General features: G+C 39.3%; 1 protein-coding gene across 4 annotated transcripts in view; it reads left to right on the top strand.

Annotated features, from left to right (window-relative positions):
* Window positions 1-16,142, top strand: part of rarab (retinoic acid receptor, alpha b) — a 127,229-nt gene that overhangs the window by 108,039 nt on the left and 3,048 nt on the right. For 2 of the 4 annotated variants that reach the window (XM_051886650.1, XM_051886651.1), the window contains exons 4-9: window positions 2,087-2,146; window positions 3,651-3,799; window positions 10,452-10,593; window positions 14,756-14,916; window positions 15,037-15,213; window positions 15,338-15,542. In XM_051886650.1, the coding sequence (XP_051742610.1) occupies window positions 2,087-2,146; window positions 3,651-3,799; window positions 10,452-10,593; window positions 14,756-14,916; window positions 15,037-15,213; window positions 15,338-15,542 (894 nt within the window). The remainder of the gene's footprint in view (window positions 1-2,086; window positions 2,147-3,650; window positions 3,800-10,451; window positions 10,594-14,755; window positions 14,917-15,036; window positions 15,214-15,337; window positions 15,543-16,142) is intronic. The other 2 variants (XM_051886652.1, XM_051886653.1) reach the window with 1 other exon arrangement.

Genomic DNA, 16,142 nt, shown 5'->3' with positions numbered 1-16,142 from the left:
TCCCGTGTGCACGAGGGGCGTCTCAGACAGGTGGTGACGCTGACCCGTTTCCTAAAGCCTCACAGCGGTTAATGTAAGGTTACCCTGGGTCAAACCTCTGGGCATAATTAAACCTGATTTCAGCACAAGGTTGTTCTCTTTAGAGCTACAGTCCAACTCAACAGCCATGACTAAGACGCATCTCTTCAGAGATGCAACAGAGTGCGTAATTAGAGCGTGCCACCTGATCACAGCTTCACAGGAAGCTGCTTGTGCTGCCAGTTCTGCGGTTATTCAGGGTTATTCGGGTTCAGGAGAGCAGCTCCTAACACTCAAACTTTCACTTATATTAGAGCGAGGGATTTTTCTCAGTTCAGTTCAGCTGTTCAATTTTTCATTTGCACTATTTATTATTGATCAGATCGAGTTTAAAGGAAGTTTGTGAAATTGTGGTGTGGGCAAGAGAAGATGAAGGCATAATTTTGCCCACCGCTTGAGTGTCTGCTGTCAGAAGAGCAGTTCCCATGACATTGTCCTGGATCTGGGATGAGCTCTGTCCCTGTTATGGAAAATGTGCCACTCATATCAGAGCTGTGCAGCAGAAAGAGGTCAGATGGCGCTCTAGGGAACGAGCGAATGGCACAGAAAAAGAGAGTGAGATTTGGTGAAAGGGAACAAGTGCAACCGTGAGAATAATTGTAAGAGAGAAATGCATTCTTTGACTTATAATAACAGTCTCACCTTCTCAAATCTCTCGCATTCATGAGAACAGGATGTGTGATGCCAGCCGGTAGTTTTTCTCACTTCCTGTTCTCTCTTTGTGTGAAAATACAAACTGAAGTACCATCTGTGAATGTTTCACTCACTAAGTGAGATACCACTTTGTTGGTGTTTGCAGCACAAAGTTATGTACATTGAATTTCAGGTTTGGTTAAACTATGCCCAGATTCAGAGAAATATAATGAAAATTGATTAATTTTTATTTAAATTTAATTTATAAGTCATTGTTGTAGGCATTGCTACTGCCTTTCACCTTTTGTAGGGCAAAATAGTTGCATGAAAGGACAGTAATTTAAATATTTTCCAAGCTTCGTTACATTGCTGCTTTCTTCTCCCAAATTACTTTGTTTCTAACGTTCCCATTTGTGGTCGACCAATATATTGGCAGATATTTGGCTTTCTTTTTATTATTGGCATCAGCTTATGCACAAGAAATGGATCTTTGTGAGTGTCATTTCTGTAAAAGGATTTGATTATCCAGTGATTAACTGGAAATGTATTGGTCAGAAGGTGTAATCTGTATATTTGGGAAAACTGTGTGTTTCCCAAAATTTCTGCTCATAATTCACCATAAACTGGCCTTCGTGGCACTTAGAGTTGTCAAAAGTACGACTTCGGTACCAATCGGTACTGAAATTTTAAAAATGTGATGCTTTGAGCGCCGTTGAGCGGATTTGTAAACACCTCTGGTTGGCCGTTGTGTTGACGCGCTCATCGGATATGTTTGTGATTGGCTTCGATGATCAACGCAAGGGAGTGTTTGAAAGCATACGGAAGTGGTTGAAAGCGTTTTAGGAGCGGGAGCGTTTGAAAGCAGGCGTCTATCAGTGGACTGGTCCACGATGGACGCCTGCTTTCAAACGCTCCCGTGTTTATTTGTGTAAGCGCTCGGTGAAAAGTGCCATTGATTATTTACAACGTTTTTGAAGCGTTGTTCATTGAAGCCAAACACAGACATATCCGACGAGTATCAACACAATGGCCAATCAGAGGTGTGTGAAATCAGCTCAACAGCACTCAAGACGTCACATTTTTTTTTTTTTAAATTCAGTACCAAAGTCAGTACTTTTGACAACTCTAATGGCACTCTATTTTTTTTTATTTATTTTTTTTTCTTCCCACAATTGCTAAATAAAACCCTTTAGCAGCTCTCTCTACACCCACTGCATTTAAGTCGGATGTGTTAGCGTTTGATCATGTGTTGGGGTGCATGTTTGCGTTTGCTGTATGCGTGTGGAAAGAGATAAGAACTTGACATCCTCATCTGACTCTGTGCTGGTGCCAGGGTGGGTATTTTTAGCTTTGACTGTGCTTTTTCTGAACACAGGAAATAGAGGCAGACGTTTGCCCACTGGCTCAGCAACAGTGCACGTGTATTGTGAAAGAGGTGAGGCCTACAATATCACTCATAACAGACAAAGATGTGCAATATCTACTTAACTCACTGTTGAACTAGTGTCACCAGTTTTCTTATAGTTAAAGTGGGAATTGTCTCCTCATTCAGGGCAGGCGTTTGTTTGGCGGTCTGTGTTTGCATTTGTGAGGTTGGGGCTGTGCTGTTGGTAGACCGTCTCTCCCAGAGCAGACACTGTTTCTGTTTAAGGTTAGATTAGATTTTTGACTCCCTTAGATCAGTGAAAAGCAGACCTTGCTGTCTGTCTCTACCTCACAGCTGTTACAGATTGCTTTATCAAAAGAGATAAGACATAAAAGTTTAACATTTCTCATTATTACTGTTTTTACTGTAGTGTTTGTACTGTTTGATCAAATAAATGTAGCCTTGGTGAGTAAAACAGACTTTCAAAAAAACACACCAAAAAAAAAAAAAAAAAAAAAAAAACTTACCAACCACAAACATTTGCACATTGGTGTATATGCTAGTGTACTCCTGAATGCTGACAGAATTCATTTTTATACAGATTTTTCTTTTAGTTGTAATGTAACTAGCCTCGGAAAAAAAATGCTTTGGACGACACATGGCCTTAATGTTACAATTTGGCTCTTTTCAACATCTATGTACTCAACATCTCTTTGTGCAACTCAGATTATTGACAGTCCCGAACTGCACCCGCATAGTAGCGAGCTTTCCATCACTAGCAATCTCTCTTCATCTTTTCTTTTGCTCCATGGCATGGAATTTTGAGGCAGCGGGAGAGGAAGACGGCAGGGGAAGACGGCAGGGTAGAGACAAGGGTTGCAGAGTAAAAGTGTCTGTGTAAATTTATGGTTTGAAGATATACCGGTGCCATTATCGCCACCATGCAGAGTCGATCATTTACATGTGGGCATATTCATACAGTGGTAACATCAGCAATGTGGAGAATTTCAGCTATTCAAAATACAGTGTCCTTGTCGCTTTTTGCCCTTGACGTGTGGAGCGGGCAGGTCATACTCTGTTGTGGATTTCCTTCATGGTCTATTTAAATTGCATAGTTGTTTCATGAGCTCTCAGTCATGGCAGCCCTGTGACAGTGCTGTGTGGCTCGGGCGCCACCTCCACTCAAGCACAGCATGCGGTTTCTCCCTCCACACCCCGGCTGACTGTCATGACTTTATTAATTAAGGCTGGCACTCGTCCCAGTCGGTAGCAGCTGAAACCAGGAAGAAAGCAGAGTGAGTGTTTAAGGAGAGCGTGGTACCAGCCTATCTGTCTGCTCTCACCAGGAATGTAGACGTCCTACTGACAAGCATGACCTTAGCTGCTCATCGGGATGCACGCGTGTTCCCTCACTGAGCCTTCGTGGGGAGTTGAGGGATCTTTTGAAGGCTGAAGGTCTCTGCAGACTGTTTCTAAAAGACAAAACGCTGTTTTCTCAAATGAACCTAATAACCTGTGTGAGGAAAATATGGCACATCGAGTCAAACTAAAAGCTGTCTCTCTTCCATTGTAGCTGTGGAGACCCAGAGCACAAGCTCGGAGGAGATCGTCCCCAGCCCACCCTCTCCACCACCTCCCCCACGGGTCTACAAGCCCTGTTTCGTCTGCCAGGACAAGTCCTCGGGCTACCACTATGGAGTCAGCGCATGTGAAGGGTGCAAGGTAAGAATCCATCCCATCTTGGTTTGCAGAAGGATTGTGCCGTGGCCCTAAAATGTTTTTGGACGCTTGAGTCACATTTGTCTTTATAAAATATCCAATATCAAAACTAAGTGGCATCTGCAAACAAATACCATAAACTAATGGCCAGTCAGCTGTATGTAGGCAAGTATGTCTTGTTTTCTAATTTCTATTAAGGGTTTTTTTGTGCTATATATATATATATATATTATTTTTTTTTTATATATAAATAAGTGACACTTGTTTTTGATGTTTTGTTTCATAATGCAAATACATTCAGACGTTAATTATCCAAATGCTTTGAGACCACTTTTTTTTTTTTTTTTTTTTTTTTTTTTTTTTTATGTCTCGTGTCATGAATCTGAATGTTGGGATGCACAATATATTGGTATCTGACTATCATATCGGATATATACACACAAGCTAAATATATCACACATTTAACTACTTAATTGTTCATGATCACTTTCTCTTTTACATGTAGATTACCCATCATCTAACACTCACTTGAAGTTACTCTTCAAAAACACTACATTTAACTGTTAAATTGTTAATCTTTAACAAATCTCTAATTGAATATTCATTTTCCATACTGAACATTATAATGTTATGGTGCTTAAATACAGTTGTAGCATTTAAAATGACTGATTTAGATTTTTATGATTGAAAATGAATGGTTTTGGTATCCTTTTTACAGAATATCTTTGCCATATTTGGGGTTCTGTCATCCCATGTTTCTAGTGCTGCCACCGGTGACAACCTCCTGTACTGACGTTTACTTTGGGGGGGAAAAAGACCCCATTGGCACAGCGGTGAATTCCAGCCTTTTTTTTCTGTGCTTCTTAATAATTGAAAACTAGTTGTGTATACATTGTATGATCTACACAGTGTCTCCCTAAGAAAGAGAAACACAGGGGTTTAGAGTTGAACTATGATGGTTACAAAGCCCCCTTATCTGAGCGCAGCCGCAGGGAAGCGTGGGTGGAGAGCTGCATGTGCGCACATACACAGCGGTGCTCGCTGAGAAATAAACATAACTTCATTAAATTTGCATGTGCTATCTTCTCCCTTTCTCGCTGCTATTGAATGTTAGGAGGACACATCAGCACTTGTCTCTTCCTTCAAAAAGCACCCATCACTCTCCTCCTCTCACCCCCACCACAGTCCTGTCTGTTTTGAGATGAACAAACAGCATTCGAGCTCTATGTCCTCAAGTCAGATTTTTTTTTTTTTTTCCCCTCATTTCTGTTAAGACTGTTACCCTCAAAGGTGGCATCCATTTATGAAATGAGCTTATGAATGACTTGTTTGAAACACTTTTCTTGCACAATCTGATTCAAAAACATTCTTGATGCATTTCAGTGTTTCAGCAGCACCACATTCTGTGTAAAGATAGGATGCTACATATAGGTCTGCCCTGATCCATCAATAGAAGTGGGTTAACCAGGTTAAATTAACTAGTCAAGTCACCTTTATTTATATAGCGCACTATACAATACAGATTGTTTCAAAGCAGCTTTACAGTGATATATCGATTCGATGATGCAAACAGAATTCAACTCTTTTTACTATTGTCTTTTTAGAGCTGCTTTACAGCATTCATTATTCAGTTAAAAATTAGTTCAGTATTGATTCATTTTGGTTCAATAACTGTGTTAAAGCAGTGATTTTCAACTGGTTTGGCCATGGGACCCACATTTTCCCATGGTCATTAAGCCATGACCCCATTTTTTTTTTTTTTTTTTTTTTTTTTTTTTTTTTTTTAAGGAATTTGACAAAAAAAAAAATTGTGCCCGCAATTGAAGAGTGCACGCTGCGAGCAAAGTATAATGGCTGACAGGACAGGAAAGTTTGTTTTTCTGAGGTTAGAGACTTTATTTCGTAACTTACGGAAATAACGTTAGAATAACGACATCTCATCAGACCGCATTTATATCTAATCAGGACAACATCTTTATCTCAGGCACGCTTTACTTGTAAACTGTCTGACAGAAGAGTCAACAACTTTCATGCCCACGTTTCAAAATAAAAGTCTTGCATCAGAAAAACAAATTTTTTTTTTTTTTCCCTTAAAACTGTCTTGCGGCTCACTTTTGGGTCTCGACCCACCAGTTGAGAAACACTGGTGTAAAGCACATGATATTGGATATATACAGTAAATATATCAGATACTTAACTATCAATTATGAATTGAGTTCAATTCAGCTATAAAGCAGTTCTGCAGAAAACAGTGATGTCATTGTCCAGTTCAGTTCTTGTCCAATAGTGTCAGTGCAGTCATTTGATTATTATTGCTGAATATTAAGTGTACCCAACTAAGCAAGCAAGAGGCATCAGTGACAAGGAAAATATACCGGTACCCAAACTCCATCGGTGACAGAAATTAAGAAAAAAACTTTGTGAGAAACCAGGCTCAGTCTGGGGCCAGTTCTCCTTTGTTCAGCGAATGAACACGGTTTGATTTATAATTCTGGCTGCATCACACATTAAAAGTAAGGTTTTGGATCGATAGCATTCAAAATATTTAATCCAGTTTCTTCTACTTGAAAATTGGATTTATCACGCTGGTATGGAGACGAAGCTGGCCATAGTGGTCTGTGGATGAGACCGACTGATATTAACAACTAGTGTTAGATGTAACATTGTCACTTTTTGTTCTTCGTAAAAGAAATGCGGCAATGATCTACCTGAAGTGTAGCCAATCAGTGTGTGCAAGAATGATCAACCTTTGAGTTTTTGGTACGTTAGCTGTGCTCCAAACCATAGTCAGCTGCCTGCTGCTTAGCATGCTAGTTAAGCCCAAAGTACACTTCAGTTTTGAAGCGATTATGCAAATGCGTATATTAGCTTGTGTACAGCCGGATGCACAGCCTTTCAGTGTATACTCCATTCGATAGTGTGTGCAAACACAGGTGCTTGACACATGCACACTAGAAAGATTAAGCTTTGGCTAGTGTTTGCACGGTTTCTTTCTGGAAGTTATGAGCGATAAAACTCTTTGTACTCATTTAAACTAGTTGCGGGTATTTCTGAACCCCCTCGCACTGAGCGTACAGAGTTTGCATAGTTTGAAAAATCTGGCTGAACGCAATGTTGAATTCTTTTTGTTTTGTTTTTTGTTTTTTTTCCCCACTGAGCTTGTTTGCAGTGCATTTTTGAATTGCAGTATGTAAAGGATGCTTGCATTTCTGCCTTAAATTTTTGGGGAGAAAATTGACGTAATTTTGCCATTTACCATTTGAGACAAACTTCACTTTGGGAACACATCTAAAAATGTTCCCTAGATAGGTAGCTCACTAAGTTTTATAACTGCTTGTCTATCTTAGTTTAAATCTTCTCGAGTATGAAGCACAAATAGCTATCACACACAAGACCGCTTAGTCACACCAAACAGACAGACGGCCTTATTTTGATCTCATGGTCTCTTCACTCTAAATCCATTGGAAATAGAGTACACACTTCATACAAATACACGGCTGCTCCTCCGTTGTCTCAGTGCGCCTGGGGGTTTATACTCATGTCCAGGATTAGTGGAGACACTAAAGAGGCTTAGCGCTCCTGCCAAGGGGAGCCACAGCAGACTTCAAACCGTTTCCTTCCTGTCCTCCTCTGCCACATTCCGCTCACAGGATCTCCACGGCAGGTCAGGACTGGGTCAATCCAGGGTTCACAGAGGTCAGGTGTTGCCCAGTGAGAGATTAGGATCACACTATTATGTCCTCTAACTCATCCTAGTATGCTTTTACTCTGTCATAGTAACAATGCTTGCTTGCATCAATTATAAACCCATTTCAATTATTTTGTCAATAATAAAGAAAACCACTCACTGCTCTTATTCTTTCTTAAGTGTTTTCTTGAATAACTATGTTGGAAAAATAGAAGCAGTGTTTACAGAATTGAAATACTTTTTACTTAAATATTTACATTGCCGTTCAAAAGTTTGGGGTTGAAAGTAGTCTTATGGCTCGTTTCCACCGAGTGGTACGGTTCAGTTCAGTACAGTACAGTTCAATTCGGGAAGACAAACCCTGATTCGGCTTGTGCTTCCACCGCCAACAGGACCCTTACTTGATAGGCGTGGTGTATGCCGGAAAGTAGCGATCGACATCATTCTCGCATGAAGAAGAAAGTGACCTTAAACAACAATGGAGGACATACGGCAGGTTTGTTTGAGCAAAGGCTGAAGGCTGCAAAAGGAAAAACAGCTGAAAAATACACATTGTGTCGCAACGGTATTGTGTTGTCATTCCCCTTGTAGCATGCGCAATTGACTATCTTTGTTAACCAATCAACATTCTGCAGTGAGTGTAGCGCCACCCTTTTGGTACCAGTACTATTGGTACTATTGTGGTTGGTACCCACACGGGAGGGGTATGGTACGGTTTGGATTTAGGGTACCATTCCCAACTTTTGACAATGGAAATGGCAAAAATTGCGTACCATACTGAACTGTACCGCTCTGTCGAAACGAGCCATTATGCTCACCAAGGGATCTAAACTATAGTAAAACGGTAATATCGTGAAACCGTTTAAGTAACGTGTATTTTAATATATATTAAAATGTAACTTATTTGTGTTATGGCAAAGCTGCGCTTTCAGTATGTTCATTCCCTTGCCCTCCTTTCAATGGTCCACGGCTGCGGCCTCTAATCCAGTGGAATTACCCAGCTGGCCCTCTGTTGCCAGAGCATTCTTCACACCTTGTGATGATATTGAGCTTCATTCCTGTGGCTTTCAGGCCGGACCAACAGCAGCACAGTGTAGAGCGAGTGAAGCAGGATGAGAAAAATAGGCCTTTTGATTGTGGACCGGTGTGACTTTTGTCATGGGTTTGTTATCAATGAATCAGCTCTCCAGGTGAGACAGCCGTCGGCTGTACAAAGGGTACCGTCGGCCAGGATCCATGGGGAATTCGGATGCTATTGATCTACCCCTGTGTTGTGAGAAAGAGTAGAGCTTATAAGTTTCTGCAGTATTTTATTATGTGAGTGGTCTAGTTTTGAAACAGCCAAATCATTTTAGTGTGCAGCGAAATTTAAATGGTGTTTCAGTGTGAAAGAAAAGGTGCAGGAAGCAACGTACAACTTCATACAGTGCGTCTGCAGCATCATCTGACCTGCTGATACTGGTTCAGATCGAAGTGTTTCATCTGCATCTACCACAATGACCTCCAACAAATGACCTCCAGAAGATCAGAGCTGGCATGAATAAAACATGGCCAATGAATGAGAGCTCCTATGTAGGGAGTGCAGGCCTCTGGGCAGCGCATTAGAAAACCATTTCGGCTCGTTCACTCGAGCGCACATTCTGTCACACATCTGCCATGCTCACCTTTTCCTTTATTACTTTTTCATAGCCGAGACCGAGTGTGTGAGGGACACGTCCTTTCAGCATGCGGGACATGTCCTTGGACACACGCTTTTGCTGAAATGACATGAGTGTTTTTAGATGGCAGCCACTGGACAGACCCGTCAAAAGCGCACACACTCTAAAAGCTTCCACGGGTGTCCGGACTGATAAGTTGAAGGCTTTTCCACTAAAAGCCTTGGGGATTATTGTTTTTAAAACCAGAGAGGGAGGATGATGTTTTTACTGTAGGCTTGCTTTGTATTCATTTGAGTAGGCATCCTTTATGCTACAGCTTTCAGTTCATGCATAGATAATCATACCAACACTTATTCTTAATAAACACATCACGATATCTAGCTTATTGGCCAATAGTGTAGTTTTAGGTCTGCATTTTCTGTTTTTACATTTAGCTTACCTGTCATCTAAGATCATCAGCTCATTGGTATCGGCTATAATTTTAGTATCATGTACCCCTATTAATAAACGTGTGAATGTGGCTTACCCAATTGTATTTTAGACCAGAAACAATCTTTTATAAAATGTTTTCACTCTGTTTGTCAGGTATAAATCTGCAGTATGAAGAAGTGACTCTTTCGTAGCCCCACTGAAGCACTGAACCTACAAACTGTTGTTGTTGCTCAGCCCAGTCAGTGAATCCTGCACAGAGAGCTGCTGTGATACCCACGTGCCCAGCGGCGGTCACGAGTGAAGCTTTCACTGTTTAATCCTCTGCCAGAGAGCCGTGGTTGCAGCACAGCAGCTGAAATCCCTTGCACAAGCTTACGCAGTCACTGTTTGAGATCTGCTCTCTCGTATGTGGCTTCAGCTGCATCTTTTCTGCTTTTGCTGTGTACATTCATGACCTCAGTCTGACTCTCTGCCCTAGAGAGTCTGACCAAGCAGTAATTAAGATCAGGAGAATAATGTGAATCTCTGATTTGCATCCCTACACATGAGTCTATGTGGGTTAAGCCCCGCTGGGTATCAGCCAATGGGAACCTCCGGGCACTTGAACTGGGAGATAATACCCAGCAGCCATAATACTGCCGAATCTAAACCAAGCGCAGCCAGCCAGTATGCCAAGAAATAATGTGTGTGTGGGAGAGAGAGAGCTGTATCTATGCCATGGTTGTTTATGTTTGTGTATAGTGGCAATGTACATATATGAATGAATCATTAGTGACTTTATGTAACTGTTCCACCTCAGTCTTTCTGAGGTTTTAGGGGTTGGTGTTAATTCGCTGGTGTGTCATTTGTAAACCTTCATGCTTGCTTATCTTTTCAGGGCTTTTTCCGAAGGAGCATTCAGAAGAACATGGTGTACACCTGCCACAGAGAGAAGAGCTGTATCATTAACAAGGTCACACGAAACCGCTGCCAGTACTGCCGACTGCAGAAGTGCCTGGAAGTGGGCATGTCTAAAGAATGTAAGTGTCTTTGTTTCTATAATGCATTTACTAAAAATCCAATGTGTACATTTTAGCGGCATCTAGCGGTGAGGTTGCGGACTGCAACCAATGGCGCTCACCCCTTCCTTTCGAAGCACGTAGAGAAGCTACGGTGGCCGTCTGGCCAGCACAAGACAGATATCGTCATCTGAGACAGCAGAGAGTAGCCAGTCAAGCAATGAGGCGTCGTCTTCTAACAAAGAACGTTCTCTGCTTCTAATAAACCAGATGACTACTACTTCGACTACTACTTCTTTGTGTGTATTCAACGTAGTGATGATGCAAGCTGCATCTAAAAACACGAACGATTTAGAAGAACAACAACATAGTGACGAAATGCGCTCTGTAGAGCAGTTTGTCCGTTTAGGGCTGCCGTAGAAACATGCCGGCGCAAAATGGCGGCTTGACATGTAGGGGGACCCGCGGTGTATGTAGATAGAATGAGCCATTTCTAAAGTAATACACATAACTGTTCATTATCTAAGGTCTTTATACACCACTGAAAACATAGTTATGTATATTTATATTGCATTTCTGTCAATAGTTCCTCCCAAATTTTACACATTGCACCTTTAATCATGGAAACTGATGGTTTCCATGATAGTCCCCTTGTGAGAGACCTCCTTCCTAAAACAAAAAGGCTCCTATATACATTTCCATGTTTAAAGAACCCCTTCCTCAGGCCCCTTGTGCTGTAGTTTGTTATTATATGTATGTAACACATTTATCCCAGTGCCTGATTCTTTCAAGGGACTGTGGTATCTAGTGTATGGTATATTGTATATAATCAATTGTTCAGAAGTTTAGGGTCAGTAAGATTTTCAGCACTGATATCTTTATATTTTTGTTAAAAATATTAAGCAGTACAACTGTTTTCAACATTGATAATACTAATAAATGTTTCTTGAGCAGCAAATAATATTAGAGTGATTTCTGAAGGATCATGTGACCCTGAAGATTGGAGTAATGCATAAAATTCAGCTTTGTCACCACAGGAATAAATTACATTTTAAAATGTATTAAAATAGAAAACATTTGTTTTAAACTAATAATATTTCAAAATGTTACATTCAAAATGTTTTTTTTTTTTTTTTTTTTTTTTAATCAAATAAATGCAGCCTTGGTGAGCATTAAATACATTTTTTACTCAGTTTATTGGATTGTGCTCCGCAGAACCTATACTACAGCATGTGTTTATCACACTGTACTATGAAGGTCTCTTGTCAGACATTGGTCTCTCTGATCTGATCCTGCTGTCACCACCTACTGGTCAGAGTGCTGAAGTGCTCTGACGGATGACCAGTGAAATGACATTTTCCAGCACATTTCTTTTGTCATATTTCATAGTGATGCTGAAAGTATGTATGACAAGCTTGTGTACAAGCATATAAAGAGGAGGTTTGCTGTCTTGTTAGACATGTCCCTGTGCATTTGTGCTAGGACAATAAATAAATGTTACGATGAATATCAGTTAAAGCTAATGTATCAAAGCTAATATTAACTAAAGTTAATATAAAGTGAGGTTTAAAAATAGTCAGTCATACCGTAGCGCACATTGTTTTTTTGATATAGCCTATCTGTCTACAGTAGGACCTTTAATTTATCCTTTAGTTGGATTTAGTTGCTTAAGCTTTTGCCTTTTAAGAATAAATATGGGTTTGTATGTTCTTTTGTTCTATTAGCATGAAAAAATGTGCACACTTTCTATGCTGTACTGAACTGTAGTTTGCAGTTTCTGTCAGAGTGGAATGAAATCTGTGCCCTAGATTTGTTATTTTACATATTTCATTTTCGCCGCCTGGATATGATGGCGCGCTCTTGTCATCATAAAGTTGTTTGCAAGCAGGTTTCGTCTTTTCGCACATGTCGTGTCATGAAAGATTACCTCCCTGCGTTAATAGTTCTTTAATGGCTCCATTAGATTGTGTTTTCTGAGCCCACGCTGGCACCCAGCTCCCTCTGGAGAAATGAATATGTGGCTGTGGGGAGAAGTGAGTGAGAATCATCCTTTACCACCCCTCTCGCTCCCTCTCTCGCTCCCCCAGTGTGCGTCTGGAGGAGGGAGAAGAAGAGCCACTGAGTTATCTTTAGACAAAGGAAGGAGTCCTAACCAAAAACAGCAAGAAAACATGAGATAAAGGAATGATTGAGGCTCTGAGAACAAGAAAAGAGACAGATTGTGAGGTTCCAGGAAAACAGAGATGGAGAGAGGGAAGAAAGGAAGGAGGGAGGAATGCAGGCGCAGAGGGAGAGCCCGTTTAAAGCTCTTTAAAGCAGCCTGATATTTGTCATGTGATGTGATTAGATTAGGTTGGATTTTAGTGAAAGCAGAGGTCGTTTGTCACGGTTATTAACAACCACCAACATTCATTTCTCATCTCTACACACTGCACACCATCAGCACATCTGTGTGTGTGTGTGTGTGTGATGAAACACAGTGAGGTGTTTGCAGTTCGCAGTTTGCAGTTCCTCTTTGTAATTTTCTTATCCCAGTTTAATGTGAAGAAACAACGAAGTAAACCACTCAGAGGTTAATTTCTCTGAAAAGTGTAAAAACTGAGATAATATGAAAGGATTGTTTGAGTTTCCAGACCAGCTCGACACAGCAATGTTGGTTTAACCAATGGCATGAGACTGAGGTGGGACTATGTTTGACCAATCAGTGGTACCAGTGAGACGCTATTAGCACAGAAATGACACTTCATCTTTGTTAATTTTATCTTATCAAAAATACAGTAAAACAATAATATTGTGGAATATTATTACAACTTCAAATAAGTGTTTTCTATTTGAATATATTTTAAGATGTAATTTGTTTCTTTGCTGAAAATTCAGCTTTGACATCATCGATACTCCAGTCTCCACTGTCACATGATCAGAAATCATTCTAATATGATGATTTGGTGCTCAAGAAACATTTATTATTATTATTATTATTATTATTATTATTGTCATCAATATTAATATTTTAGTGGAAACTGTGATGCTTTTTTAAAAAATTTTTTATTTTGAATAGAACGTTTATTTGAAATAAAACTATATTGTAACATTATAAATGTCTTTACAGTCACTATTGATCGATAATGCATCTTAGCTAAAAGTATTCAGTTATTTTTCTTACCTTACTGACGCCAAACTTTTGAATGGTAGTGTAGATGCCTTAAACGGTCTCTTTTTCAAGGCAAGGTTTAATCAAAAACTTGTTGCTGTTGCTGAACAGTTGTGTTAATGCAGATTTATATTGGATGCATATATAATGCTTCTACGTGATCACAGTGTGTATTTTCTGCATCTCTTTTCTATTATTGCACTTTTTTACTCTGTATTTTTAAGGCATGTATATCACTGTATACATGTTTCAAGAGACACAAAAAGAGATGGGAAGAACTCAGAGAATAATATTCTATGAATTTTTCCTCTTTTTCTGCTTGTTTAGCAATTGAGACTGTCTTACCTAAAGCTCTTTTTGAACTGTCACATCAAAGCACTCAGTTCTCATTCAGCTCTCTCTTTCTCTCTGGAAATACTGTAAGGAATGTATTTCTATATCCCTGTTTCTTTCCTATATATTTATATCCCCATATATGTCCTCTTGGTCTCCCACTTAATCCATCTCCTCCTCCTTCATTTATTGTTGTTTTGAAGAAAATTAGCTGCCAAAATGATTGAATCACAAGAAGAATGTGGTTCAGAAAGAGGTTTAACTATGCATGATGAGCAGTTTTCATCAGGCATAGGAAAAACACTGGACTTTTACTGCCATCTTGTGGCGGATGTTTGTGTGTGTGCGTGTATATATATATATATATATATATATATATATATATATATATATATATATATATATATATATATATATATATATATATTTTACTACACACTATATATAAGTATTTATTTATATAGTATTTATTTATTGGCAATTTTGATATAAAGCATATGAATCCACATGCATTTATATTTATATATATATATATATATATATATATATATATATATATATATATATATATATATATATATATATATATATATATATATATATATAAATAAAATATATATATATATATATATATAAAATATATATAATCAGTGGAGTTGGTATATCAGATGGTTTGACTGTTTTCATTTATCTATGCAGCAGTTCGAAATGACCGTAACAAGAGGAAGAAGGACGAGAAGAAGCAGGAATGTTCAGAGAGTTACGTTTTAAGTCCTGATACAGAGCAGATGATCGAGCGGGTGAGGAAGGCCCATCAGGAAACCTTCCCCTCCCTCTGTCAACTGGGAAAATACACCACGGTAAGTCTGAGGCAGAGCAGCTCTTAATGGTGACGTGCTGAACCGGAGGGAGTTGTGGGAAATAATTCACAATCTGTTATTAAATCAACCAAACATGGTCTTGGTCTTGTTCTTGAACAGAACAACAGTGCAGACCACCGGGTCTCTCTGGACGTTGACCTGTGGGACAAGTTCAGCGAGCTCTCTACCAAATGCATCATTAAAACAGTCGAGTTCGCCAAGCAGCTGCCCGGCTTCACCACACTCACTATCGCAGATCAGATCACTCTCTTAAAGGCCGCCTGTCTTGACATTCTGGTGAGAGCACGACACACTCACGTATTCTTATCTAAATCTCACACATCTTATAAATAGTTACATACACATTTGCTGCGGTGTGTAGGTCGAGCGCTCATCTGTGTGTCCTAAATTGCTTCCACAGATTCTGCGAATATGTACACGCTACACACCGGATCAGGACACCATGACATTTTCAGATGGTCTGACACTGAATCGCACGCAGATGCACAACGCCGGCTTCGGTCCGTTGACGGATCTGGTATTTGCTTTCGCCAACCAGCTCCTGCCTCTGGAGATGGATGATGCAGAGACTGGGCTTCTCAGCGCCATCTGTCTGCTGTGTGGAGGTACTGCAGCTTTTTCAACCAGATTAGATGCATTTGGTTTTGATTTGTGAATGCTGTCTTAATGAATTTTCCCATGCAGTCAGTAATGACATAACATTGACATATGTTTATTAACTGTATTATTATTTAAAAAATGAAAACTGCAATTAAATATAAGAGGAACTTATAGCTAGGGATGCACAGTATATTTGCCCCATAACTGTTGTCAGCCAATATTGGCTTTTTTTTTGTTTGTTTGTTCATCCTTCATTTGTTTTTATATTATATTGGCCTAATTTTTTTGGACCCTAGTTTTTAATAGATTTATCTGCAATTCATGTTATTTATCTAAATAACACTCATGACAAAAAAGTACATATATTTCCCATTAACTGTTGTCAGCCAGTATAGGCTTCCTTTTTTTTTTTTTTTTTTTTTTTTTTTTTTTTTTTTTTTTTTATAAATATCGGACAGTTTACTAACTTTCTTTTAGTTTTTGTTTTTTAAACTTCAAGTTTGTTTTATAGATTTATCTGCCATTTATAAGTTAGCACCAGTAATTATTTAATAAAAAATATACTCTTTCCATTTAGACATTACTGTTTGATTAATATAATTTTA

The sequence above is a fragment of the Ctenopharyngodon idella genome, chromosome 3 (assembly GCF_019924925.1).
Source record: "Ctenopharyngodon idella isolate HZGC_01 chromosome 3, HZGC01, whole genome shotgun sequence".
NCBI lineage: Eukaryota > Metazoa > Chordata > Actinopteri > Cypriniformes > Xenocyprididae > Ctenopharyngodon > Ctenopharyngodon idella.
The sequence above is the reverse complement of the archived record's forward strand: the minus strand, read 5'-3'. Positions and strand labels throughout refer to the sequence as shown.